Source organism: Panthera onca, chromosome B3, assembly GCF_046562875.1.
Source record: "Panthera onca isolate mPanOnc1 chromosome B3, mPanOnc1 haplotype 2, whole genome shotgun sequence".
In the NCBI taxonomy this organism is placed as follows: Eukaryota; Metazoa; Chordata; class Mammalia; order Carnivora; family Felidae; genus Panthera; species Panthera onca.
This window is the reverse complement of record NC_138344.1, coordinates 5,836,158-5,862,156: the sequence shown is the minus strand read 5'-3', so window position 1 is coordinate 5,862,156 and position 25,999 is coordinate 5,836,158. Positions and strand designations below refer to the sequence as shown.

Below are 25,999 nucleotides of genomic sequence, written 5' to 3'. Positions count from 1 at the left end.
TTGTGCTCTCTTTCTCTCTCAAGATAAATACACATTTAAAAAAATTGTTTTAAATAACTTAGTATATGATATAGGAGACATCCTAACTTCAGAGGGGGAAGGAATCCAATAACTATGTTGAGATTACTGGTTAGCCATTTGAAAATAATTATCTTGCTTATCTTACTTCCTACCCTTTCACAATTAAAGGCAGAGTGGATTAAGGAGTTAAATGTAAAACCATATAATAACCAAAATGGAAGAAACAGAAATTGACAATATCTAACATCTGAAAGGAGAATATAAGCTTAGAAGCGATACAAATCACAAAAAGTCAACAGATAGCTCTATACAAAGATTTTTATGTTTGTAAAAAATCCCCTTTTTTAAAAACAAAAGAGGTTGTTAAAATACGGTAAATGGTTATATTTAAAATATAAATAACCGAAAGCCCCCCCCCCCCCCAAGTATATAAACAGGCAAAGAAATTGAGGAAGCAAAGAGGAAATATATCTAGGAAATGAACATGAAAAAAAAGTTTAAGTTCACTATTAACGGGGGAAAAAGCTAATCAAAATTTAAGATTTAAATTTAAGTTTGGGGCTCAGTCGGTTAAGCTGCTGACTTTGGCTCAGGTCATGATCTCACGGTCTGTGAGTTAGAGCCCCGCATCAGGCTCCGTGCTGACAGATCAGAGCTTGGAGCCTGCTTTGGATTCTGTGTCTCCCTCTCTCTCTGCCCCTCCCCAGCCCGCACTCTCTCTCTCTCAAAAATAAATAAACGTTAAAAAAATTTTTTTAATAAAAAAACTTGTTTTATTTTTACCTGATCAAATATCATTTTTTAAAATGTTATCACACTCAATTCTGGCAGGGGAAGTATGAAAATGGGTCTCTCCTACATTGCTGGTGAAATTATAATTTAGAACAACCCTTTGGGAAAGCAAATTTGATGATCTAAAAAGACCTTCACAAAAAAACTCCTAAATTCCCAGGAATCTGACTTGCGGGAATCTGTCCCTAAAGAAATAACCCCAAGATACAAAAATATGGCATGGTGGGGGTGGGGAAGAGAGGGCAGGAGGTGGGGTGGGGTGGGGGAAGCTGTATGGGTGAGACTGAGGGAACTATATAATCTAAAACAGTTGTATATAATTATATAACAGTATATAACCTAAAACATTAATTATTTTAGCTCCAAATAGGAATCAATTACCCCCAAATTGGGCAATGACAGAGCTATGAGAAGGCAGTCAATCTTAAAAAACAATGGTTATGAAGACTGTGTAGCAACATGGAAAGCGATCATACAACACTAATGGAAAAAGGATTTTATGTGTAGGTATGGTATGACAGCAACCATGTCCAGAACTTGCATATTCCATGGGCGGGCCACTCCCCCACCTCCGCTCTGCAGGTGTTCTTCTGTTGCTGGGAAGTCCCTTTCCTCCTCCACCTGAATTTCTGTCCTGTCCGCTCCCGCCGTTATACACCAAACCACTCTAGCCCCGTCACTGTGAAACTGTAGCAGCCCCAGTTGGATTCGTTACTCTCAGGTTCTCTGCAGTCAAGTGATCTTGGATATAAACAAATCAAATCTTACCACTCTCCCCAGAATCCCTGGCTTCCAGGAAATTAAGGATAAAGTCCCAAAGTACTTAATGTGATAAAGATGCCAAGGCTGACCTCCAGCCTCATCTCAAACGACTTCTACTCATTCTCTGAGCTCCAGCCACAAGGACCCTTCCCTTCCTCTCCTCCTTCCTTCCTCTCCACCCCTCCCCCCGCCCCCCCAAGACACCAAAGCCATTTGTTGTCCAGGTCTTCCCCTATTGACACACTGGCCCTCCTTTTTTGGAATGGTGACCTGCCTATATGACCTTGCCATACCCTTTGGCCACGGTGCTTTGGGCAGCAGGATCCCTTCACAGGGTGCCTCTAGTCAATATCCCCAGTCCTCTTGCTGCTTAACCACTTCCCTGGCCATCCCCACGGTGGAGGTCCCAGCCAGCCCCATTCAGACACAGGATACCAGGGAGGCACCTTCTATAATGGTTGAGGTCAAAGGTCACAAGGATCTGAACTAAGAAAAGGGCAACAAGAACAGAAGAGATCTATGAGCAGCCCAGTGACCCATAACTTCAGGTGGCCCCAATGGAGCGCTAATCCCAAACCTCACAGCCATATCATCGAGCACTGGCTCAAATATGCAAGAAGGTAAATGAAAACTGGAATCAAGATAATAACTGCTGGAGGCATAATATTACCTGCTCAACTGCTAATCAGTAGGACTGACTTCAGCCTGGGCAGGTCAGCAGTCAAGGATTTAGACAAGTTCCCTCAAGTCTAGGAATATAACCCTACTTCACGGGGCCAGGACTCCTCAGGCCCCTGAATTCAAGGTCCTTCTATAGGCCAAGGAAGCAAAGGACAGGGGAAGGAACATAAGCTTTGCTTTGGACATCTCTGGATTTGAATTCTGGCTGTTTCACTTATTAGCTGTGACTCTGGGCCAGTTGCTTCAACCTCTCTGAAGCCCCCTTTCTTCCCTGTTACATACACGTGGAAGCAGAATAAGCCAGTAAAGAATATAGAGTTTGAAATCTGAGTGCCTGGGTTTAAAGTCCTCTCTCCTCTATATACTACGGATGGAGCCTGTAAGTTTCAAAATCATACAAAAAAAAAAAAAAATGGGAATAATAATCACATGCACCTTAAAAAATAATCACAGGTACCTCATGGGATTGCTGTGAAAAGTAACATTTTGCCAGCGCTGAGCAAATATAAGTTTCCCCCACTATGCAAAAAGTACAGCAATCCTATGAAACTTTTTATAAACTGAAATGGCAGAAAGTGAAGAAACAATGGGAAATTTTTTGAGCATTCACTTAGGCTTTCCTGAAACCTTAGGGCACATCTTGCTAACGCATGCCCATAATCGACTGAGGTGAAGCAGGTGCTCGTAGACAGTTCAAAGCTATGGGGGCTGGATGCCGAGTGTCATTCCCAGGGAAGGAGACTCATGGGGCCACTCTCGCTGTCTGGGGTGTGCCCAGCCTCTGTAACGGCTCGCTGCAAAACAAATGCTGAACACAACTTTCAGTTTTTGCCTTTTTTCATAAAAATGAAAACCCCCTTCAGATTGCTTTCGGTTAGCAAAAACAGGTACTAAGGTAGGTCTGTCATAAAAGCCAAGGGTCATAACACGAACTTTCTTAAAGCGGGGGACATCTGTACTAGCATCAGGAAGCGGGCTGTAATTATCATCACGGAAAGCATCTAGTGCTGTGTTTGATACATCAGGGGACTCGTCACCGCCCCCTCTTGTCCCCGAGGCAAGCAGGACCCACATGCCACCACGTCTGTGCCCATTCTTGGGACCTGTAGAAGTCAATTCCACATCTCGTCACAGATCTGGGTGTGGGCCCACTACCCAGCAAGGAAATGTTCATGATCAAAAAGACACGGCTTCCTTCTTACAGGATCACCGCTCAGTTGGAAGACTGTTCACACCTGACGTAACCCAGTCAGCATAAAGGAATCCTTTTCTGAAAATTTACTCATTCAAAAAAAGTTCTCAAAGTACAAAAAATGAAGACAAAGATGTTATCAAAATGTGGCCTGGTAGAGTGAGTCTGAAAGGTAGGGATCAGCCAGCCATACCTGTGAATACGCTAGGCCTCCCAGAGAGCAGCCCCAGGAAAGCAGCCAGGGAGGTCAGGAGACAGGAGCCCCCCGTGTGGCAGAGAACCAGAGGGGGGATAAAGAATTGGCAGCTGTAGGGGAAGAAAAGGGCACATGGGGGAAAGGGAGGTGTGAACGGGAGAGCAGAGGCTACACCACTGGGCACTGGGGAAAAGCGACAGGTGTGCAGGGAAGGCAAGAAATACAACAAGGACAGAGGAAGGAACACCTGAGGCACTCTGCATGCAGATGAGGGACATTCCCCAAGTCTACGCCAAGACCAAGTTCAATTCCTCTGACTGCCCCGGGGGGACCCATCCACTGCCTGCCTCTAGAAACAAGGCTGCCACTCAGGGCAATGGCCACCATGAAAATATCTAGAGACGGGCCCTGCATGAGCCACAGCATGGGGCCCCCACTGCTCATGTCACGGTCTGGGATTTGGTTTTAGCAACGCTTATTCAAAGGGTATTCCATGGCGGCTGTAGGGAAGAACCAGGTAAGCCGAGCTCCAGAGTAGACGTTGATGGAAGAAATTCTCAGCAGCGCTGGTGGGACCCAGAGGTGACCTCAGTCATCCTGCGAGTTAAGTAAAGGGGTGTGAAGAGAGCACATTTCATGAAAGTCTTCTACAAGGCATCAGACAAACAAGGGTTCAACCGAGTGGTACCAATGGGGCCCTCGGCCATCCTCCTTGGCTTTCCCTCATTAGAGCTGGCCCAAGGAGCTGGCCTGGCAGCCCTGATTATTTTTCATTCCGAGACTCCCTTTAGTAAGACAAAGGGGAATCCAGACCCTCTATACTCTTCCTGCCCTGCTTTCTCTGGCGAATGTCATCATTCGCCATGGGTGAATAACCCATTTTTCAGTGACTTTGTTGTAAATGTTCAATTTGGGGCCTTTTGACATCAAACCTTCAGGTGAAATATGCTTCAGGAAAACACATCAACTGCAGATAGGCTAAGGATGGACTGGGGGGGTTGATCCTTGGCAGAAAAAAAAACAAAAAAAAACCTAGTAAGGACCAAGCCAGCCATTTTCCAGCCACTTTGGGCAGAGAGCCCAGAACGAAGGAGAAAAAAAAAAAAATCTCATTCAGCTCAGCTGCCACAACATGGCTAATGTGTTCACTTGAAGTGATAATGTTTGGAGATGTAATGGCATCAGGTTTCCCTGGTTTCCCTGTGAATTCCATTCTTTCCAGCCCTTGCTTTTATCCATCTTTGGAACTTTCGTGTAGATTGGCACAGTTCACACCTACCGAAAAGAAAGGTCTCTCAGGTTGTCACCCTTCTTGCCTCGAAAGGAGTTTTCCCGAGGCTAACACGTTCTCAGAAATTCCATGAACACCAAAGCTGGGGGGAGTAAAATTGATGCTGCCGTGTCCTTGTCCTACACCCAACCACAACCTACATGTACGAAGCTCCCGCCAAAAGATAAACCGTACCAATGCCAGGCCCACAGACATCTCTCTCGACCTACCCACTCCTCGTCCTCTGCCCCGTCCCCCTGCTCTCGGATCTCCGCCGTGGCCTCCTCCGAAGACTTTTGGGCCATGATGTTGTCCGTCCAGGATGCTCCTGTCTTTCCATCACCAGCGAAATTACACTTGGTCACTGTTCCAGCCTCAAGTTTGGCTAATGACTCTGAAAGAAGGGAAGAAGTTGAACGGCTTGTCTTTCCATAGTGGTAAAATAGTGGGGGGCCGGCCTGCTCTGCTGGGTACCCTAGGCCCGGGTTAAACCACTGCTCTCTTCAGTGCCCTCAGGAAGGCCCTGAGTGTGACCCCCAAGGCACTAAATAGGAGAGGTCACCCTAGGGAACCACGGGATTGGGCGGCACCCCAGGATCCAGAGTGTCTAGGCTGCTGGCCCCAGGGCACTTGTCCGGAGACTTAGGAAGAAGTCTTGGGAATAAGCAGACCTGGCCCACTCACGTGGGTTCTCAGCAGGTGGGGTCGAGGAGCCCTAAACAGGAGGCCGGGAACCGCTATGGGCCACGGGGACACGAGACCACGTCAGGGCTGTACTGCTCACCCAGGAAGGGGCCGTCGCCTCGGGTTTTCAGCCGTACCCCGATCCCCAGCTCGAGCTCCATCGCCCCCATCTCTGACTCGGGCATCCAGAACGCCACCGTCTGGTCGGGGGTGAGGCTCTCCGTCAGCGCAAGCAGTTCTGGCTTTTGTACCAGGCTCTTCAGCGCCTCGGGCGTGAGTCTGTCCGTGTCCCCCGCAGCTTCCACTTCTGCAGGCACACAGCCCAGGAGGGTCACAGCACTCAGGGAGGGTCTTTTGGGAGCCAGGGGAGACCTGAGTGTCTGACGTGCCCACAACCACCTGAAGGCAGGGCTGTGCGGGCCCGCGGTGCCAGGAGTCATCGAGGCTGTCCTGGCAGGTGACTTCCGGCCCCGGGCTCTGGAGCCAGGCTGCCTGCTGCACATCTGCTCACAAGCCACGTGAGCCCGTGCAAAGGTGACTCAACCTCTCTGTGCCTGACAACGAGGGATAAAAAGGGTACCTAATGACAGGGCGGACATGAGGTGTAAACGAAATGACACCCGTGAAGCACTTAGCACAGAGTCTGGCACGTGGTAAACCCCCAATGAGCGTAAATGTTTTCATTATCCCTTTTTTTTCACGCGGGAGAAAACGACGGCTTAGAGAGGTTAGGTGATCTGCCCAAGGTCACACAGCTGGTCAGCGGAGGAGGCAGGATTCAAACCCTCTACAAAATTCTGCCTCCGCACGGATTCCCCCCTGCCTAGACAGGGTTCTTCACCCCAGGCTCTCAGGGTCTCCTGGCTGGGCTGGGGTCTGTGGAAGGAGCAGCGAACTACGGGGTCCACATACTCTCCCCTGGCCGGCTCACCCCAGCCCCGGCAGAGCTCGGAGGCTCAGGGGGGGGATCCCAACAGCCTCACCTACCTGCCCTGAATGTCCCAAATCTGCAGATCCCGGGTCGGGTCCGGCGGGGGGCGGGGGGTGGGATGAGGTGATGGTCCGAGACTGAGAAGTGAGGCCTCACAGGGCTGGGAGGACTCACAGGCCCCAAGAGCCCAGGAAGGTGTGCACAGCCACCCCAGCTCAGCAACTCGGCTCGGGCCGGCAGGCTGGCCTCTCCACGCCGAGAGCCAGGGGCAGCGAGAGTAGCGCACCAGCCGTGGAGGCCGGACCCTGTTCCATTCAGGGTGTAAAACCTTGCCAGGTTCTGTCGGGGACGCCGTCTCGGGTTCCCCAGACGCCGCGCTCCCACCAAGGCCTTTCAAACTGCTCCTGGTTCCTCCTCAGCCCTCACCCCGCCCAACGTCCCTCAGACAAACCACCTCTCACCTCCACTCCCCAAGGTCACGGAAGCCCGAGGTGGGGTGCCTTCCCGAATTCTGGCTTTGACACCCACTACTCCAGACCCCCCTCTCCCCGAGTCACTGGGACCACTTCACTGTGAGCCCACTGGATGCTCCACGGTCCTGGCCTTGCTGGGCCTCAGGCAGCACCTGACCCCACTGCTACCCCCCCTCGGAGAGACACATGCTCCCACTTCCCTCAGACCTCTGCAGGGGTCCCTCCTCTGGTTCCTAGTGGGCTCCTGCCCGGCCTCCCGGGTGACTCCATATCCACTCTCACAGCTTCCGTACTTGAAATGTGTGATGGGCCCTAAACGTGTGCCACCAGCCCCGCCTCCTTCCTGGGTTCCAGAATTGTGCCTCCAAGGCCCCAGCGGGCATCATCCTCTACCTAGAGGTGCAACCACGTGTCCCAGACAGAACTCTTCTCCTCACACCTGCGCCTGAGCCCAAACCCCAGGGCCGTCCCTGACCCCTCTCTCACTCTCCCCGTCTCCAAACACTGAGGCCGCTGTGCCTCCTCTGTCCCGAGTCTCTCCAGTCTCTGCATCCTCACTGACAGGCCCTTAATCTGGCCACCACAGCCTCCTAACAGGCCTGCTGGTCGCCCCCTGGGATTTTTGTTAAGTTTACTTTTTTTTTTTTTTTTTTCTTTTTTAGGAATCTCTACACCCAACATGGGGCTTGGACTCACAATCCCGAGATCAAGAGTCACATGCTCTTCTGACTGAGCCAGCCAGGCACCCCTCCCCCTGGGAGGGGATTTATTTATTTTTTTAAGTTTATTTATTTATTTTGAGAGAGAGAAAGAGCATACTCGAGCAGGGAAGGGGCAGAGAGAGAGGGGGAGAGAGACAATCCCAAGCAAGCTCTGCACTGTCAGTCAGTGCAGAGCCCAATGTGGGGCTCAAACTCACGAACTGTGACATCATGGCCTAAGCTGAAGTTGGATGCTTAACCCACTGAGCCACCCAGATGCTCCCCGCTCCACCCTGGGATTTTTTAAAACCGTTCTAATCACATCCCTGCCCTACTTAAAACCACTCACAACAGGACTCCCTTGCATTCTCGATCAGGTGTCCTTCCGGGGCCCTTCTCCACCTGGCCCCTGCCTCCCTAAAGGCTTCTCCTCACCTGCATCAGGAGCCCCCAGTTCCCAGCATGCTTTGGCCTGCAACCCCCTCCTGCAACACCTTTCCAAACCCCAGCACCCTGCTGATTCCTGCTTTCCTTTCAGCTTTTTGCACTGGTGTTCCCCCCTCCAGGCCTGCCCCCGACCGTGCCTGCCTGGGCCCAGAGCCCCTCCTCTGTCCTGTCCATCTCCTCTAAGGGACTGAGGACATCTCGAATGCAGGTCCAAATCTTGTTTGTCCCTGTGGTCCCTGGACCCTGGCATGTGGCTCAGGGCCTGGCACAGGGTAGATGCTCATTAAATATTCAGAGAATGAACGGACAACTGAAATTATGAATGAATAAATTGATAGAGGGATGGAAGGATTCTCACTCAACCTCCAAACCTTCTTCCACAGACAGCAAAGCGGTCCCTGTAGAGCCACAGTTGGAAAGAGGAAGGAGGTCCAAGGGCCTAAGAATCGTATGGAATTTGGACAGGAAGGTGAAGGCTGCCAGGGGCCTGGCCTGGGCTCTGCACAAAGGCAGTGAGAGCCCAGAGCCAGGTTCTCGGAAGCCTCTGCCAGGCTGCAGGAGTCAGGCCAGCCAGGCCCCTGGGATTGAGGTGGGGCACTGGGGATCCTCTGAGTGAATGAGGGGCAGGAGGAGTCCGGCCAGCAGGCCCCCAGGCCAGACACGGACTCCAAGGCTGAGCGGACACTCATTAGGGACCAAGAGACACAGCAAGGCCACAGGGTGGGAGGGCCCTGAGGGAGGAAGGACGGAAGATACCTACTGTAGGACGACATGAGGAAGCCCGTGTTCACCTTCTTGGTGGCACTGAAGTTGGGCTCGATTTCGTTTCCCTTGGGGTCGAACTTCCGGCGATGGATGCGACTGGGCCGGATGTAGAGCACGTAGTAGCGCTCCTGGGGCCGGAGACAGGGAGGGCGCTGTTTCACTCCCCCCACCCTCCAACACACACTCCCCACAGGGCTCCGCTGCGAGCCCCCCAGCCGCCCCCTCCACCCCGAATCCCACCTCAGCTCCCAAAGATATTCCAGTTGGGCAGATGCCCCGCCCCCCCATATTCGCTCATTTATCCAATCACGTGCTCAGTACGCACCTGCCTCACATAACGAAGCGTGTGTGCTCCTTGCGGCCGTGAGACGGCAGGCCCCCCGCCTGACCCCAAAGTCCCCACACGGCCAGAGACACAAAGCACACACAGAAAACCATAACCCAAGCACCGAGGACCCCAAATACCATGATGCAGGAGTGGAAGAGGGCAAGGGTCATAGGAAGGGCACTGAAAGCTCCGAGGGAGGGCGGCCATTATGCCGCTTCCGACACGTGTTGGACCTGGGGCTAATCCCTCCTAGCCTCAGTTTCCCCTGTTGCGTCGGGACAACGTCTACTTTCAGAAACGCGGCAAGGGTTCGATGAGATACTAGACGCAAGCACAGTGTAAAACGTAAAGGGTGCTGCAAATGCTGTTTGCCAGCTACTCTGGCCAAAGCGGGTGGGTCACATGCTCCTGGACACTGGAGAAGAGGAATCCACCTCCTGGCAAGGTCTCAAAGCATGGAGAAACCTGCAGCTTCCGGGGAAAAGGGAGTAGGGAGAATATTAAAAGCCTGGGACAGGTACGAAATAAAAGTCAAGGTCTGGTGCGCATGTCTGAGCAACAGAGGATAGTCAGAGGCCTCCTGGGAGCCCAGGCTGGGAAAGCAAGTAGCACTGGTTTGAAATGGGCCTTGAGTTGGTATTTGGAGTTTGGACTATACCTGATAGACAAGAAGGAATCCCAAAAGGTTTGTGTGTGCGTGTGTGTGTGTTTTAAATATTCTTCAACATTTATTTTTTGAGAGAGAGCGAGAGAGAAAGAGAGAGAGAGAGACAGAGTGTGAGTGGGGGAGGGGCAGAGAAAGAGAGGGAAACACAGAATCCGAAGCAGGCTCCAGGCTCCGAGCTGTCAGCACAGAGCCCGACATGGAGCTCGAACTCACAAACTGTGAGATCATGACCTGAGCCGAAGTCAGACACTTAACCGACTGAGCCACCCAGGCACCCCATGAGGGAATTCCGAAAGGTTTTTGAACAGCAGTGAGACCCTCCAATATGTCTTTCAGGAAACAAGTGACCGGCAGGACAAGAATGAGCGTTGGGGGCAGCTGGAAGGTTTGATGAGGACAGGCTAATTTTCTGAGGCCCCATCAGCCTAAGGCCAGTAGAAAGAGAAAGGGGAGGGGTGGGAAGGGATGGCCAAGGTAGAAGGACCAACAGGACCAGGCACTGCTTCCCGGGGGGAGGCTGGAGGAAGAGACAGTAGAGGTTTGCAGGGGTCTAGTGCATTATCATTAGAAGGGAGAACTCAGAGAAGGCAAGTGTGGGCAGGGCTGACAGAACGCTCTGCCCCAAGGGCAGCGGAGGGAGGCCCGTCCCACATCAGCCTGGAGCTACTGCTGGCCCTGCCGGGCAGACTGGCTGGGGGCTCCGGACTGCTGTGTCCACCCTGCTGGCTGGCACCCTAAGGAGGGGGGTGGATGCAGCAAAACACCTCTTGGGCGAAACTGGTGCCGAGCTGGGAGCGGAGGCTTTTCCCGGGGCTGCAGGGCAGCAGCGGGCTCTGAGCCCCTGGGACGAGCTCAGCTTTAGAGAACAAGGAGATAAGGTGGTCAGCACACCGAGTGGGGCTGTTAGAAAGGGGGTGGAAATTCAAAACTAGGGCTCAGGAAAGACACGGGCAAGTATCGGAGGGTGAGCAGTGGGTGTGTCTGTGGAGACCTGAGATGGCGTGGTGATGGAGGGCACGACCCCAAGGGTGTGAGGGGGCAAGCGGACAAGGGCACGGACATGGGAACTGAAGCCCCAGGCGGGGTCAGCAATGCAGACTTAATGTGGAGGCTGGACAAAGGCCCAGAACACAGCTACCCTCCTCCCACCCCATTGTCCCTGCCTGTATCCACGAGGAGGCCCAGGTCCACAGCAGTGACCTGCTTTCTAAAAACCCCACATTCCAAAGTGCCCAGCCACACACAGTGCTGCTCAAAGACGAGCGAGCCCAGGCCAAGAGAGCCACCGCTTTGCAAATGGAGAACTTTAGGTCTCCTTCCAACAACAAACTCCACCAGTACATTTTCAATGATTCAGGGGTGCCTGGGTGGCTCAGTTAAGTGTCCGACGTCAGTTCAGGTCATGAACTCACGGTTTATGAGTTCGAGCCCCGCGTCGGGCTCTGTGCTGACAGCTCAGAGCCTAGAGCCTGCTTTGGATTCTGTTCCTTCCTCTCTCTCTGCCCCTCCCCCACCTCTCTCTCGCAAAAATAAACATTAAACAAAAATTAAAATGAATTAATTCCAAAAAATTCAAAGGTGACATGACCTCCCAGGAACAAACCTGGTCCCCAAAAGGGGAAGGTCACTGCTGACCCATCAGGCCCCAGGGCAGTGGGAGCTACCAGACCACTTCCAGAAGCCAGGAATCTGGGCCCTTGACCCTCCCAGAAAACAGAGCGCCTCATCCTGCCCACCCAGCGAGGCTCCCAGCCCTTTAAACAGAAGCAATGGGACCTCTTTGGAGCACCTTCCAGCCCACACAGCACCCACAGCCTCAGTCCTGAACCGGTCACCTCACCCCTTCCTGCTCTCAACCCTCCCAATCCGAGCCCCAAACACTCACCACTGGGGTTAGTGCTGATCTGTGTCCTCAGCAGGAACCCAGGCCCCGTCATCTGTCCTCTGCCCAACGCCAAAGTCACCTTTCCACTCAGTGGTCCCTTTGGGCTGCTATCGCCCCACCTACTCCCCACCTGCCCTGTGAGCCCCTCCTGGGAGGAACCGGACCCCAAATCTCAGCACTGATGTAGTCAAGCACCGGGAGATCTGCCGGTGGGTGAGGACCATGAAGGCAGTACCCTGCTAGTGTCCCCAGGAAAGCGTCCTCACCTTCCTGCCACGGGCATCCAAGATGCTGTGCCGAGACACGTCCACCAGTTCTCCCTCCAGCAGGACACCATTTCCCCTGGGGATGGAAAGAAGGGATCAGCTGGTTGTGTCAGTCCTCAGGGAAGAGGCGTAAGTTCAAGGGCCCAGGGCAGAGTGTGCACTGGGATAGAAGCAAGGCCCCCAAGTGTCTCCTATTCACCTGACTCCCAAACGCTGAGGCACTGCCCAGAGAGTAGAAGGGACCTCCTCAAGGCTGCAAGACCAAGCTGTGGCCCCTCCTGCAAGGGGTTACTGTAACCAGAGCCTCAGTCTTCCTATCTACAAAATGGGAGAAAAGCCACCTCACTCTGAGTCTTGTGATGATGATGACAGTGCTAAACTATTAAGTGCTTACCAAATAGAAAGGATTTTACTTCTTTATTTAATCAAACTTGAGGGAGGGGTCTAAGCTGCTGTAAAGGATCTTCCCTTTTCACCTGTTTTAAAACACTTTCTATTCCTCTTGTCATCCATACGCACTTAGAGGTGGCGAAATCCCAAACCAGAAGTTTTATGAGTAGCCCAAGATCGTGGGGTCCCTCGCAGAGTTCCTAGCTCCCCGCTTCCCGCTTCTAGTTTTCACAAAACCTGGGGTTTCCCTTTTAGAGCCACAGAAATGGGAGAGGGCGGGGACACGGGACGGGATGGGGGAAACTCTATTACCTGCCCCTACCGACCCCTCACCTCCAGATTCCTTAGTGTTTGTACCTGCAGCTGGCATGGCCCACGTGTTCTCAAAACCTCTGCGTGGGCGACCGCAGGGCCTCCCCTCCACCCCATCCGGATCCCGATCCCACACGCGCCTCCAGGCAGGCATTGCCCTCCCGCGGCCGCGCCACGCCAGCTCCCCCGCGCCGTTGGGATCGCTCCACGCCTTCGTCCCTTCCGGGGCGGGAAGTGCGGCGGGCGGCCTGAACCAAGGCCCGCGGGCAGGGCGGCGAGGCAAGTGGCTGGGAGTTTTACAGTCGCGACAGGCAGGGGTAGAGACAAAGGTCGGTGCTTTCGAGCTCCGTTTGGGAGTCGGATCGAGACCCTCTCCCGACGCTACGGGGCGGGGGGCAGTGGGGAATTTTAAGCCGATCAGTGTTCTAAGGGTGCGCTCTGCTTGCAGGGCGGAGGGGGGCGCTGGGGGCGGGGGGCGGTGGCGGGTGGCTTTGGCCAGGTCTGCCTCCCCTCCCACCCGCACCCGGACCGCGGTCCCCTCCCCAATCCCGAAGCCCGGGTTCTAAACCGGGGCCGGAGGCGGCCCGAGAGGCAGGGGCAGAGCGCGGCGGGCCTACCCCTGGTGGGCGGCGGGGTCCCAGGCCCCCGGCAGCCGCGCGCTCCGCACCGCCTTGTTCCGGAGGGCGCTGTCGTGGTAGATGCGGCTCATGATGCGCACGGCCCCTGCGTCCGCAGGCCCGGGGCTCGGAGGCGGCGCGCGGGGTCGCGGGCTCGGCGCCGGGAGCGCGGAGAGCGCGCGCCGGGCCGCAATTCCCAGTCGCCGAGCCGGGAAGGGCGCGGCCCCGGGCGGGATTTAAAGGGGCCGAGCCCATTCCTGCCGCGGGACGGCGCGCGCGGGGAGGTGGGCTTCCGGGAAGACCCTCGGCTGGGGCCTTAGCGTGGACAGGGTGAAAGCCACGTCCTCCTCTTTCCCTCCCTCTTTCGCGTTGCTAGAGGGAGACCCCCCCCCCCCCGCCCCAACACACGCACAAAGGGGGAAACTGAGGCCCAGAGATCCTATAGGATCAGCTCCGGAAGCAGCAGGAATGGGGAAAAGAGAACAGCTCTCAGGGATGGCGGGCTGGTCGGCACAGAAGCTACTCTTGATGCTCCCACAGTGGCTGCGGAAGGGGTTCCAGGGATCTGAGCTTAGGCTTAGGTCAGAGCAAGGGCACATGGAGGTTTGTGCCCCAACTGTGTAAGGTTGGCCAAGTTTCTCAACCTCTCGGAGCTCATGCGTCCTCCTTTATGGGGTCAGGATGAGAGGAGTAGTCAAGATTAATTATCTCACTCTACAACATAGCATTTCCCCTCTCTGCCTTCCCACACAGCTCTTGAACCCCTCCCCAGCTCCCCACTGTCCACTGCCCAAGTACGTAACAGTCTAGAGAGGCGTTTTTCCAGTGCAGGGCTCTGTTCTGACCCTGGGATTGTTGAAAAGTCTTGGTACTCTTGTTTGAGAATGGGCACTTGAACCCATTCATGGAGTTCATCTGTGGCCTCTGAGGGGGAGCATTCAAGAAGGCAGATACCTGGTTGCCCAAAATGAGCTGTTAGTGGTAGAAGCAGCCCCTCTCCCCACACACACATAAAGACTTGGGTGGGTCCTAGCGTTTTTATTTTCAAGGACTCCTTCCTCCATTAAAAAAAAAAAAAAAAATTGGGGGTGGGGGGCGCCTGGGTGGCTCAGTTCATTGGGCGTCCATCTTTGACTCAGGTCATGATCTCACGGTTTGTGAGTTCAAGCCCCGCATGGGGCTCTGTGCCGACAGCTCAGAGCCTGGAGCCTGCCTTGGATTCTGTTTCCTTCTCTCTCTGCCCTTCCTCAACTTGTGCTCTGTGTCTCTATGTCTATCAAAAAATAAATAAATGTAAAAAAAATTTTTTTTTCAATTAAATAAAATAAAAAAAATTTTTAGGGGCACCTGGGTGGCTCAGTCAATTAAGCGTGGACTTCAGCTCAGGTCATGATTGCGTAGCCCCATCAGGCTTTGCGTAGCCCCATCAGCTGTGCTGACAGCTCAGAGCCTGGAGCCTGCTTGGGAGTCTGGGTCCCCCTCTCTCTCCGCCCCTCCCCTGCTTTCACTCTGTCTCTCTCTCTCTCTCTCAAAAGTAATAAAGCATAAAAATAAATAAATAAAAATTTTAATTATATTTTATGGGTGGGTTGACCTAACAATGAATGTATTAATATTATATATTAAAACATTTTCTTCAGCCTAAAAATTCTTTTTTGTTTTCTTCTAATTTTAAAGAAATTAAAACATTTCCATGGGCCCCAGGCTTTGTGTCTAATGGATCCGTTAGCCCCACCCCCAGCCTGGCCTACCAGACTGTTCTGGAAATGTCTGAGAAAGAAGGACAAGACCCTTAGTGGGAAGTCCCTCTGGCCGAACTGTCTTTTGGTTCTCTCTCTTCAAAACTCCCCAGCCTGATGTAAGGAACTCCTACAACTCAATAGCAAAAACAACAACAACAACAAATAACCCGATTTAAAAATGGGCAAAGGAACTGAATAGACATTTCTCTAAAGAAGACATACAAATGATCCACAGGTACATGAAAAGCTGCTCAGCATCCCTCATCATCCGGGAAATGCAAACCGAAACCACAATGAGGTATCACCTCATACCTGTTAGAATGGCGAGTATCAGAAGAAACAAAAGAGAAATGTTAGGGAGGATGTGGAGAAAAGGGAGCATTTGATACACTGTTGGTGGGTGTGTAAACTGGTCTAGCCACTGAGGAAAACGGTGTGGAAGGTTCTTAAATGAAACCTAGAACTGCCATATGATCCAGCAATCTCACTTCTGAGTACCTATCCAAAGGAACAGAGATCAGGATCTCAAAGGGGTGTCTGCACTCCCGTGTTCCGTACAACATTGTCCACAACAGCCAGGACATGGAAGCAATCTAAATGGTCATCAGTGGGTAAATTGGGGGGAAATGCGGTATATACCTATAACGGAATATTATTCAGCTTTTTAAAAAGGCAGGAAACCCTGCTATTTGCAACAACTGGATGAACCTGGAAGTGAAAGAAACCAGACGCGGTAAGACAAATACTGCACGATCTCATTTTTACACGGGAAATCGAAAAGAGTCAAACTCGTGGAAGCAGAGAATAGAGTGGTGGTTGCCAGGGGCTGGGGGGAGGGGGAAATGGGGAGATGGAAGTCAAAGGCTACAAAGTTTCAGGGCTACAAGATGAATAAGACCTAGAGATCTGTACAGCGCGGTGCCTCTAGTTAATATTGTAGTACATACTTGAAGATTTACTAAGAGGGTGGGGTGCCTGGATGGCTCTGTCAGTTAAGAGTCTGACTTCGGCTCAGGTCATGTGCTCTTGGTTGATGAGTGTGGGGCTCCGTGCTGACAGTTTAGAGCCTGGAGCCTGCCTCGGATTCTGTGTCTTCCTCTCTCTCTGCCCCACCCCTGCTTGCACTCTGTCTCTCTCTCTAAAAAATAAACATTAACAAATTTTTTTAAATTGTTTTAATTTACTAAGAGGGTAAATCTTATGTTAAGTGTTCTTTTCATACACACAGGATAATAGTAACAAATAAACAAGGGCAGGAGGAAACTTTTGGAGGTGATAGGTGTGATTTATGGCATAGATTATGGTGATAGTTTTTTGGGTGTGTACTTACCTCCAAATTCATCAAGTTGTATACATTAGGTATTTACAGCTGTTTTTATGCCAATCATACCTCAATAAAATGGTGTAAAAAACAAACAAAAAGCAGCAGGCTGGTCACAGCCACTTGACTGGCATGGCCCCCTTCCTTTGTCATCTTCCCACTCAAATGGCTTCAAATCTCCTCTGTCTTCTATGGCAGCCACTAGCCACATGTGGCTATTTTAATTTTTGCTTTAATTAATTAAATCTATGTAAAATCCAATTCGTCAGTCTCACTAGCCACATTTCAAGGGCTTAATAGCTAGCAACATGTGGCAAATGGCTACCATTTTGGATAGCACAGACACAGAACAGTTCCATCATTGAAGAAAGTTCTATGGGACAACGCTGCTGTAAATCCTTTCTTGGAAAGAATAATCTCTTTCTTGCTGGGCTCTGTGACTTCACTCCGTCAGTACAATTGGGAGAACAGGCACCAGTGAGACACGAAGCTAAGAGGATAAGAAAACTTCTTTTTCAAAAAGTTCCGATATTTATTTCCTAAAGAGTAGCAGTCATCATTGGCAAAAGACCAAAACTTTGTTGGACTTTCTTATACCTTTTTGTAGATTATTGCTGTGTCTACATTAAATTGTAAACCATGAGGTACAACACAGAGACAGCTTAAGCTCTGGGCCCCTCAGTACGATGGCCCTTTTTAAGGACAGGGTTGAAGAACCCTAACAACGTGTTCACATGGGCATATGCTTTTATAAAATGTTCACAGGTAAGGCAGTTTTTGGGTTTTGTTTTTAAATTTACATATATATATATATATATATATATATATATTTTTTTTTTTTTTTTTTTTTTTTTTTTTTTTTTTGAGAGAGAGAGAGAGCGAGCAAGCTGGGGAGGTACAACGAGAGTGGGAGAGACAGAATCCCAAGCGGTCCACACACTGTCAGCACAGAGCCCGATGCAGGGCTTGAATTCACTAACTGTGCGATCATGACCTGAGCCAAAACCAAAGGTCAGGCTTTCAACTGACTGAGCCACCCAGGCACCCCAATAAGGCAATTTTGGATGTGGTCAGTTAAGACCGCTATCTCTCTCTTTTTTTTTTTTTTTTTTTTTTTGGCCCGAATTTTCCTTTACCTCATGTCGGATATTGGAATGACTCGAATGAGAGTCAAGTTGACATGAGATACGTTTAGTTTGGGTTTTATGGAACAGATTTATGGGGTCTATAGTCTTTCCCACCTATCATTCGGTTTTTGCAAGCTGTGCTGGTGTGGGTGTGCCCTACCAGCCTCTGAGCCGACTCACCTACCGTAGGGCACCAAGGTGCAGGGCCAGGGATCACATCCCAGCAGAAATGTGTCCTGTAGAGCCTGGCACTGAGACTGCATGGGGACAGGAGAAGCAACAAAGCATGGATCATAAGGAACCAGAAGCCGCTGTATAGAAAATTCTTCTACTCGCCAGACCAGGTAAAATCGTAAGCCGAGGATTGGTTCTTAATCCTCATCAAAATGCAAGTTTTCTCAGGAATGTTCTCGCTAAAGATGTAATTATAAACCCACCAACATTTTTTTTCTCTCTCTTTTGGTGGGCACTGGGCACAACTGAACGTATCAGGATTTCTGTTGAGCAGAAATAGACAACAGTGAAACAAACAAGGAACGCCTGCCTGTGTGTGTAGTCTCGGGTTTTATGCATCGCATCACATCTTAGCATATCTGACACATCTTGTCTTGACAAAGTCTGCTGGTTCCGGGAAGAGAGAGAGCACCAAATTGCCACAAATGCGGTGAAATAATCTGAAGAAAACACGCACACACACCACACAGCAAAAGATGCAAAACAAAGGAAGCACTAAAGAGAGAAAGCATAATACAAAATAAGATGCCAGAATGAGAACGAAGCCTATCCATCACATTACATCAATAAATGCAAATAGGACAGGCCTTGTTTGGAAAGAAAATCTATGATACGCCTTTGTTATCAGACATCTCTTCCTGCCACATCACAGCCTCTGGTCCTTCCATGCCTCCAGAGCCTCTGACCCGTCCTGTCCTAGCCTCTCCGGGGTGACCAATTCTGCCCGCGTTCCAGCTGACTTCTGACACACAGAAACAGTCCTCCACACTTCACCTCACGGCCACACGCTTGCCCCCCGAGACAATTGGTCCCAAGGGCGCTTAAAAGAAGACTCCCGGGATAGGATTGTGACATTGAATTGCCTCCTTACTGGTCTGATGGCAATAAGGGCACTTGCTAGAGTAAAGCAGGTGGTGGTAACCCTTGGCATGAACTGGGCATCAAAATTACTGAGGTTTTCACCTGTGGTTACATGGGGGTGAGGGGCAGGTAGAAGGTGGAATTCAGCTGGGAACTGGAATGCCTGCAGCCTTTCGTTGGTTATGGGGACAGTGATGATTATGAGAAATGCAGAGTAGGCCGGCTTTTATGAACATGAGACACCTTGCAAAAAAGAAAATGGTAGGCTCGGGGTAGCTGACAGCCAGCTTAAGGATTTGTAAAAGCCGTGGGGAGCTTTATGGCAGTTTTTGAGGAGCCTCAACTCCTGCAGCTCGGGGGCAACCCGATAAAGCCAGGCTCCGCCGCTGATCGTCAGGGTGACAGGGCTGCTTGCTCCGTGCCAGCTGCTGCTGAGATGACAGACCTTGTGCGCTTCAACTCACTTCGTGTGGGTACAACCCACCAGTGCCCCAAGCCCTCCTGTGTAGCACGTCTCCCCCTCTTGCCCTGAGGCGTCCACATTGATGCCGAGGTGCGAGACACTGGGGGCCCTCTGGGTGCCAAGCTTGGACGACCCTGAAGTGAAGGGCAGTTAACACTTGTGGAGAGAATGTTTGACCCATGGGGGACGGAAGCTGCCAGATAAAATTCTCCCTTCTTTCTCTCCCTGTATAGACAATGATGAAATACAGTTAAAAAGGAAGATGGCCTCTTGGAAGATGGTCCCATGAGATCAGACACACACTCCCTCTTCATTCCAAGCCTTGACCTGCTGAGCGATGCAGCCTCAGATTTGCTCTTCCCGCCTCCCCGCCCCTCAGCGATGTTCCCTGTTCCCTTCCTCTGGCTTTCCTGGGATTGCATTCCCTAATAAAGTCGTAGCAAGGGAGATTGGGTCTCGGGCTGTGCGTTTTGAAAAACCCAATCTATACAATCATGTGTAAGAATTTTCCAGGAGCACCCGGGTGGCTCAGTCCGTTGAGCGTCTGACTTCAGCTCAGATCATGATCTCACGGCTCGTGAGTTTGAGCCCCACGTCGGGCTCTGTGCTGACAGCATGGAGCCTGGAGCCTGCTTCACATTCTGTCTCCGTCTCTCTCTGCCCCTCCCCTGCTCATGCTCTCTCTCTCTCTCCTTCCCTCTCTCTCTCAAAAATAAACATTTAAAAAAATTTTTTTTTAAGAATTTTCCAAAGCAAAATGACCCAGAAAGATAAATATAAAAGGACTTGGCAAACAGGAGACACATACAAACCAAAATGGCAGACACTTTTAATAACAGACAAGGGTGAACTTAACACATAATGCATAAAATCCGACTTTTTTAAATGGGATTTTATAGTGATAAAAATTACAGTCCACAAAGAAGCTGTATGAGGATGATACTGATGTGTCAAAACAGGCAGTATTAAAATTCAAAAGTAAAACACCATAGAAGAAAAGACAACTCAAAAGAGATCACAATGGGATCCCACCTCACACTCATTAAAATGACTAGTGTACAAAAACAAAAACAGAAATAACAATTTAAAAAAAAAATTTTTTTTAACGTTTATTTATTTTTGAGAGAGAGAGAGACAGAGCATGAACGGGGGAGGGTCAGAGAGAGGGAGACACAGAATCTGAAACGGGCTCCAGGCTCTGAGCTGTCAGCACAGAGCCTGACGCGGGGCTCGAACTCACGGACCGCGAGATCATGACCTGAGCCGAAGTCGGCCGCTCAACCGACTGAGCCACCCAGGCGCCCCAGAAATAACAATTTTTTAAAAAATTTTTAATGTTTTCTTAATTTTGAGAGAGTTAGAGTGTGAGCAGGGGAGGGACAGAGAAAGAGGGAGACACAGAATGTGAAGCAGGCTCCAGGCTCCAGGCTCAGCACCAAGCCCGACGCGGGGCCTGAACTCACAAACGGTGAGATCCTGACCTGAGCCGAAGTCGGACGCTTACCCGACTGAGCCACCCACGTGCCCCCAGAAATAACAAATTTTGATGAGAACGTAGAGAAACTGGAACCCTCACGCACTGTTAGCGGGAATGTAAAATGATACAGCCATTATGGAAAGCAGTAGGGAGGTTCCTCAAAAAGTAAACATAAAACTACCATATGATCCAACAAGTCGACCTCTGGGTATACACCCAAAAGAATCGAAAGCAGGGACTCAAACATATACTTACATACCCATGTTCACGACAGCGTTATTCACAAGAGCCGAGAGGTGGAAACAACCCAATGTCCAGCCGTGGATGAATGACCCCCAAAAACGTGGTAGAAAGCACAGTAGGATATTATTCTGCCTTAAAAAGGAAGGAAATCTTGACAGATGCCACAACATGGATGAACCTTGAAGACATGATGCTAAGTGAAATAGAAGGCCACAAAAGGATGATATTGTAGGATTCCACCTATAGGAGGAGGTACGTAGAGTAGTTCTAGTAGTACTTAGTAGTACTTAGTACTACTCTAAGTAGTACTTAGAGTAGAGTAGTAGAAAATAGAGTGGTGGTTGCCAGGGGCTGAGGGGAGAGAGGAATGGGGAATTGTTTTTAATGAGTGTAGGGCTTCAGTTTGGGAAGACGAGAAACTTCTGGAGGTGGCTACGTCGCAGGAGAGTGACTGCACTCCACAACACGGAGCTGTATGTTAGAAAATGGCCAAGATGGTAAATGTTATGTTAAACGTATTTTACCACAATAAAACAAATCGATGTACACATGCGCTGTAGAAAATAGGATAAGCAAAAAGAAAACATTTTTAGACGTTGCACTAAGGGGGGAAAAAAAGAAACAGACTGAGTCTATATCTGAGATGATATATGTAAATTCAAAAACAAACACATGCATACACCAGCACTGGATGTCTTAGTTTACTAGGCCACAACAATAAAGTCCAATACGCGGGGAGCTCAGACAGTGGACATTATTTCCTCATGCTTCTGGAGGCTAGAAGTCTGAGATCAAGGTGTCAGCAGCATTGGTTCCTTCTGAGGCCTCTCTCCTTCGCTTGTAGTTGGCCATCTCCCTCCATCTTCACACGGTCTTGTCTTTGAGCACATGCGTGTCTGTGCCCAAATATCCTCTTTTTTTTCCTTAATGTTTGTTTATTTCGAGAGATAAAGTGAACAAGCAGGGGAAGGGGCAGAGAGAGAGAATCCCAGGCAGGCTCCGTGCTGTCAGCACAGAGCCCAACGTGGGGCTCAATCTCATGAACCACGAGATCGTGGCCTGAGCCGAAATCAAGAATCGGATGCTTAACCGACTGAGCTACCCAGGCACCCCCAAATTTCCTCTTCTCATAAGTTCACCAGTCATACTGGATTAGGGCCAATCCTAAAGACCTCATTTTAACTTAATTATCTCTCTAAACACCTTATCTCCAAATACTATTTCATTCTGAGGTTCTAAGAGCTAGGACTTCAACGTAAGAACTTTGGTGGAGACAAAATTCAGACCGCAACACTGATGTCATTCAATGATACATACCCAATCAAGGACACATAGTTACATGCATAAAAGTGGATGCTAGGGGATGACAGGAGAACACAGTTGGAATGGGAGTGGAAGTTGGGAACGGAGGGGAAATGCTATTTGAAAATGTACATGTCTGTGTATGTGTGTGCATTAGAAATACAGTAGAATGAGAAGACAGAGGAATTTATCCCAAATGGGAGAACAAGATAAGGCCATGGCTGGAGATCTAAGAAAAACAGATATAAGTAACATGCCTGACGGAGGATTTAAAGCAACAGTCATAAGGCCACTCACTGGACTTGAGAAAAGAGTGAAAGGCATTAGTGAGACCCTTACCACAGAGGCAAAAGAGTTAAAAAAAAATCAATTAGAGATGAAGAATGTAATACATGAGATTAGAAACATGCTTGATGCAATGAACAGTATGCTGGAAGAAGCAGAGAAATGAATTAATGACCTAGAAGACAAAGTAATGCAAAGCAATGAAGCTAAAAGAAAAAAGAGAGAAAGAAGAATTATGCAAAACAAGAAAAGAGGGAACTCAGTGACTCCATCAAATGTAATGCATTCATATTATTGGAGTCCTAGAAGAAGAAGAGCAAAGGGGGCAGAAAATTTATTTGAAGAAATAATAGCTGAAACTTCCCTAATATGGGGAAGGAAAAAGACATCCAGATCCGGGAGGTACAGAGAACTCCCATTGAAATCAATGAAATTAGCCCAACACCAAGATATATTGTAATTAAATTTGCAAAATATAATGATACAGAAAATCCTAAAAACATCAAGACAAAGGAAGTCATTAATTTACAAGGGAAAACCCATAATGATAGTTGGAGATTTTTCAACAGAAATGTTCCAGTTCAGTTATGCAACATAGTATTGGAAGTCATAGCCTCAGCAATCAGACAACACAAAAAATAAAAGGCATCCAAATCAGCAAGGAGGAAGTCAAACTTTCACTCTTTGCAGATGACACAATACTCTATATGGAAAACCCAAAAGATTCCACAAAAACACTGCTAGAACTAATCCATGAATTCAGCAAAGTCTCAGAGTATAAAATCAATGCACAGAAATCGGTTGCATTTCTATACACCAATGAAGCAGCAGAAAGAAAAATCAAGGAGTCGATCCCATTTACAATTGCACCAAAAACCATAAAATACCTAGGAATACACCTAACCAAACAGGCGAAAAATCTATACAATGAAAACTATAGAAAGCTTATAAAAGAAATCGAAGAAAACACACAAAAAAATGGGAAAATATTCCATGCCCATGCATTGGAAGAACAAATATTGTTAAAATGCTGATACTACCCAAAGCAGTCTACATATTCAATGCAATCCCTATCAAAATAACACCAGCATTCTTCACAGAGCTAGAACAAACAATCCTAAAATGTGTATGGAACCAGAAAAGACCCTGGAGAGCCAAAGCAATCCTGAAAAAGAAAATCAAGGCTGGAGGCATCACTATTCTGGACTTCAAGATGTACTCCAAAGCTGTAATCATCAAGACAGTATGGTACTGGCACAAAGAGACACTTAGACCAATGGAACAGAATAGAGAACCCAGAAATGGACCCACAAATGTATGGACAACTAATCTTTGACAAAGCAGGGAAGAATAGCCAATGGAATAAAGACAGTCTCTTCAGCAAATGGTGCTGGGAAAACTGGACAGCGACATGCAGAAAACTGAACCCGGACCACTTTGTTACACCATACACAAAAATAAACTCAACATGGATGAAAGACCTCAATGTAAGACAGGAAGCCATCAAAATCCTCGAGGAGAGAGTAAGCAAAGACCTCTTTGACCTCGGCTGCAGCAACTTCTTTCTCAACACGTCTCTGGAGGCAAGGGAAACAGAAGCAAAAATGAACTATTGGGACCTCATCAAGATGAAAAGCTTCTGCATGGCGAAGAAAACAACCAGCAAAACTAAAAGGCAATCAACAGAATGAGAGAAGATATTTGTAAATGACATATCAGATAAAGGGTTAGTATCCAAAATCTATAAGAACTTATCAAACTCAACAGCCAAAAAACAAACAATCCAGTGCAGAAATGGGCAAAAGACATGAATAGGCACTTTTCCAAAGAAGACATCCAGATGGCTAACCGACACATGAAAAAATGCTCAACATCACTCATTTTATCAGGGAAATACAAATCAAAACCACAATGAGATACCACCTCAGTCAGAATGGCTAAAATTAACAACTCAGGCAATGACAGATGTTGGGAAAGATGCAGAGAAAGAGGAACCCTTTTGCACTGCTGGTGGGAATGCAAACTGGTGCAGCCACTCTGGAAAACAGCATGGAGGTTCATCAAAAACTTAAAAATGGAACTTCCCCATGACCCAGCAATTACACTACTGGGTACTTATCCAAACGATATAGGAGTACTGTTTTGAAGGGGCACATACACCCCAGTGTTTATAGCATCACTATCAACAATAGCCAAAGTATGGAAAGAGCCCAAATGTCCATTGACAGATGAATGGATAAAAAAGATATGGTATAGGGGCGCCTGGGTGGCTCAGTTGGTTACGTGTCCAACTTTGGCTCAGGTCATGATCTCACCATTGTGAGTTTGAGCCCCACATCAGGCTCTGTGCTGACAGCTCGGAGCCTGGAACCTGCTTCAGATTCTGTGTCTCCCTCTCTTTCTGCTCCTCCCCTGCTCACACTCTGTCTCTCTGTTTCTCTCTCTCCCAAAAATAAATAAACATAAATAATTTTTTTAAAAAGAAGATGTGGTATATATATACAGTGGAGTATTACTCAGCAATCAAAAAGAATGAAATCTTGCCATTTGCAACAACATGGATGGAACTGGAGGGTATTATGCTAAGCGAAATTAGTTATAGAAAGACAAATATCATATGACCTCACTCATGTGTGGAATATAAGATACAAAACTGATGAACATAAGTGAAAGGAAGCAAAAATAATATAAAAACAAGGAGGGGGACAAAACATAAGTCACTCTTAAACACAGAGAACAAACTGAGGGTTGCTGGAGGGTTTTGGATGGGGGGATGGGCTAAATGGGGAAGGGGCATTGAGGAGGACACTTGTTGGGATGAGCACTGGGTGTTATACGTAATAATAATAATAAAAGAAATTTTGCAGGCCAGAACAGAGTAGCATGATATATTCAACGTGCTACACAGGAAGAATCTGCAGCCAAGAATACTCTATCCAGCAAGGTTATCATTCAGAACAGAAGGAGAGATAAAAAGTTTCCCAGACAAACAAAAACTAAAGGAGTTCATGACCACTAAACACATTCCTGCAAGAAATATTAAAAGGGACTCTTTGAGTGGAAAGGAGAGAACAAACATGACAGTATGAAGGTAGGAAACAGAAATATTTCTGTAAAAAAAATCAGTCAAGGATCTCACAAAAAAGGTTATAAAATATAATCACGTATTCCTAAAATGTGGGGAGGAGAGGAGAGAAGAATGGGTTCAAACTTAAGCAACCTCAACTTAATATAGACTGCTACATGCAGAAGAGGTTATATATAAACCTAATGGTAACCATATAGCAAAAACCTAATAAATTTATTATTTGCACTAATAAATACACAAACAATAAAGACAGAGAAATCCAAATATCACTAAAGCAAATCAGTAAACCACAAGAGACAAACAAGAAAGGATCAGAGAAAATCTACATAAACAACCAACAGCAAGTAATAAAATGGCAATAAATACATATCTTCAGTAGTTACTTTGAATGTAGATGGACTAAACCCTCTAATCAAAAGACATAAGGTGACAGAATGAATAAAAGAATAACACCCATCTATATGCTGCATACAAGA

At 48.7% G+C, this 25,999-nt stretch overlaps 1 protein-coding gene and 1 long non-coding RNA gene across 3 annotated transcripts; one reads left to right on the top strand and one right to left on the bottom strand.

The window, feature by feature from the left end:
• Positions 1 to 321: 321 nt before the first annotated feature.
• Positions 322 to 13,587, bottom strand: ARPIN (actin related protein 2/3 complex inhibitor). The gene is made up of 6 exons (XM_060617648.3): positions 13,381 to 13,587; positions 12,062 to 12,137; positions 8,911 to 9,043; positions 5,699 to 5,905; positions 5,145 to 5,308; positions 322 to 4,241 (listed from the first exon to the last, which is right to left on the bottom strand). Exons 1-6 carry the CDS (start codon positions 13,470 to 13,472, stop codon positions 4,233 to 4,235), a joined length of 681 nt encoding a protein of 226 aa, XP_060473631.2. The 5' UTR covers positions 13,473 to 13,587; the 3' UTR covers positions 322 to 4,232.
• On the top strand, positions 12,665 to 19,572 carry LOC132668674 (uncharacterized). 2 transcript variants are annotated; one of them, XR_013556445.2, is made up of 3 exons: positions 12,665 to 13,092; positions 17,813 to 17,922; positions 18,079 to 19,572. It is a non-coding gene; the product is annotated as an uncharacterized LOC132668674 (long non-coding RNA). The 2 variants fall into 2 exon arrangements; XR_009605693.3 differs by lacking the exon at positions 12,665 to 13,092 and adding an exon at positions 14,451 to 15,855.
• Positions 19,573 to 25,999: the final 6,427 nt, after the last annotated feature.

Coding starts and splice junctions, on each gene's coding strand:
- ARPIN (XM_060617648.3), bottom strand. CDS start 13,472: ATGAGCCGCATCTACCACGACAGCGCCCTCCGGAACAAGGCGGTGCGG. Junction 9,044..12,061: donor TGGATGCCCGTGGCAGGAAG/GTGAGGACGCTT, acceptor CTCCGGCCCCAG/GAGCGCTACTACGTGCTCTA. Junction 5,906..8,910: donor CTTCCTCATGTCGTCCTACA/GTAGGTATCTTC, acceptor GTGTGCCTGCAG/AAGTGGAAGCTGCGGGGGAC.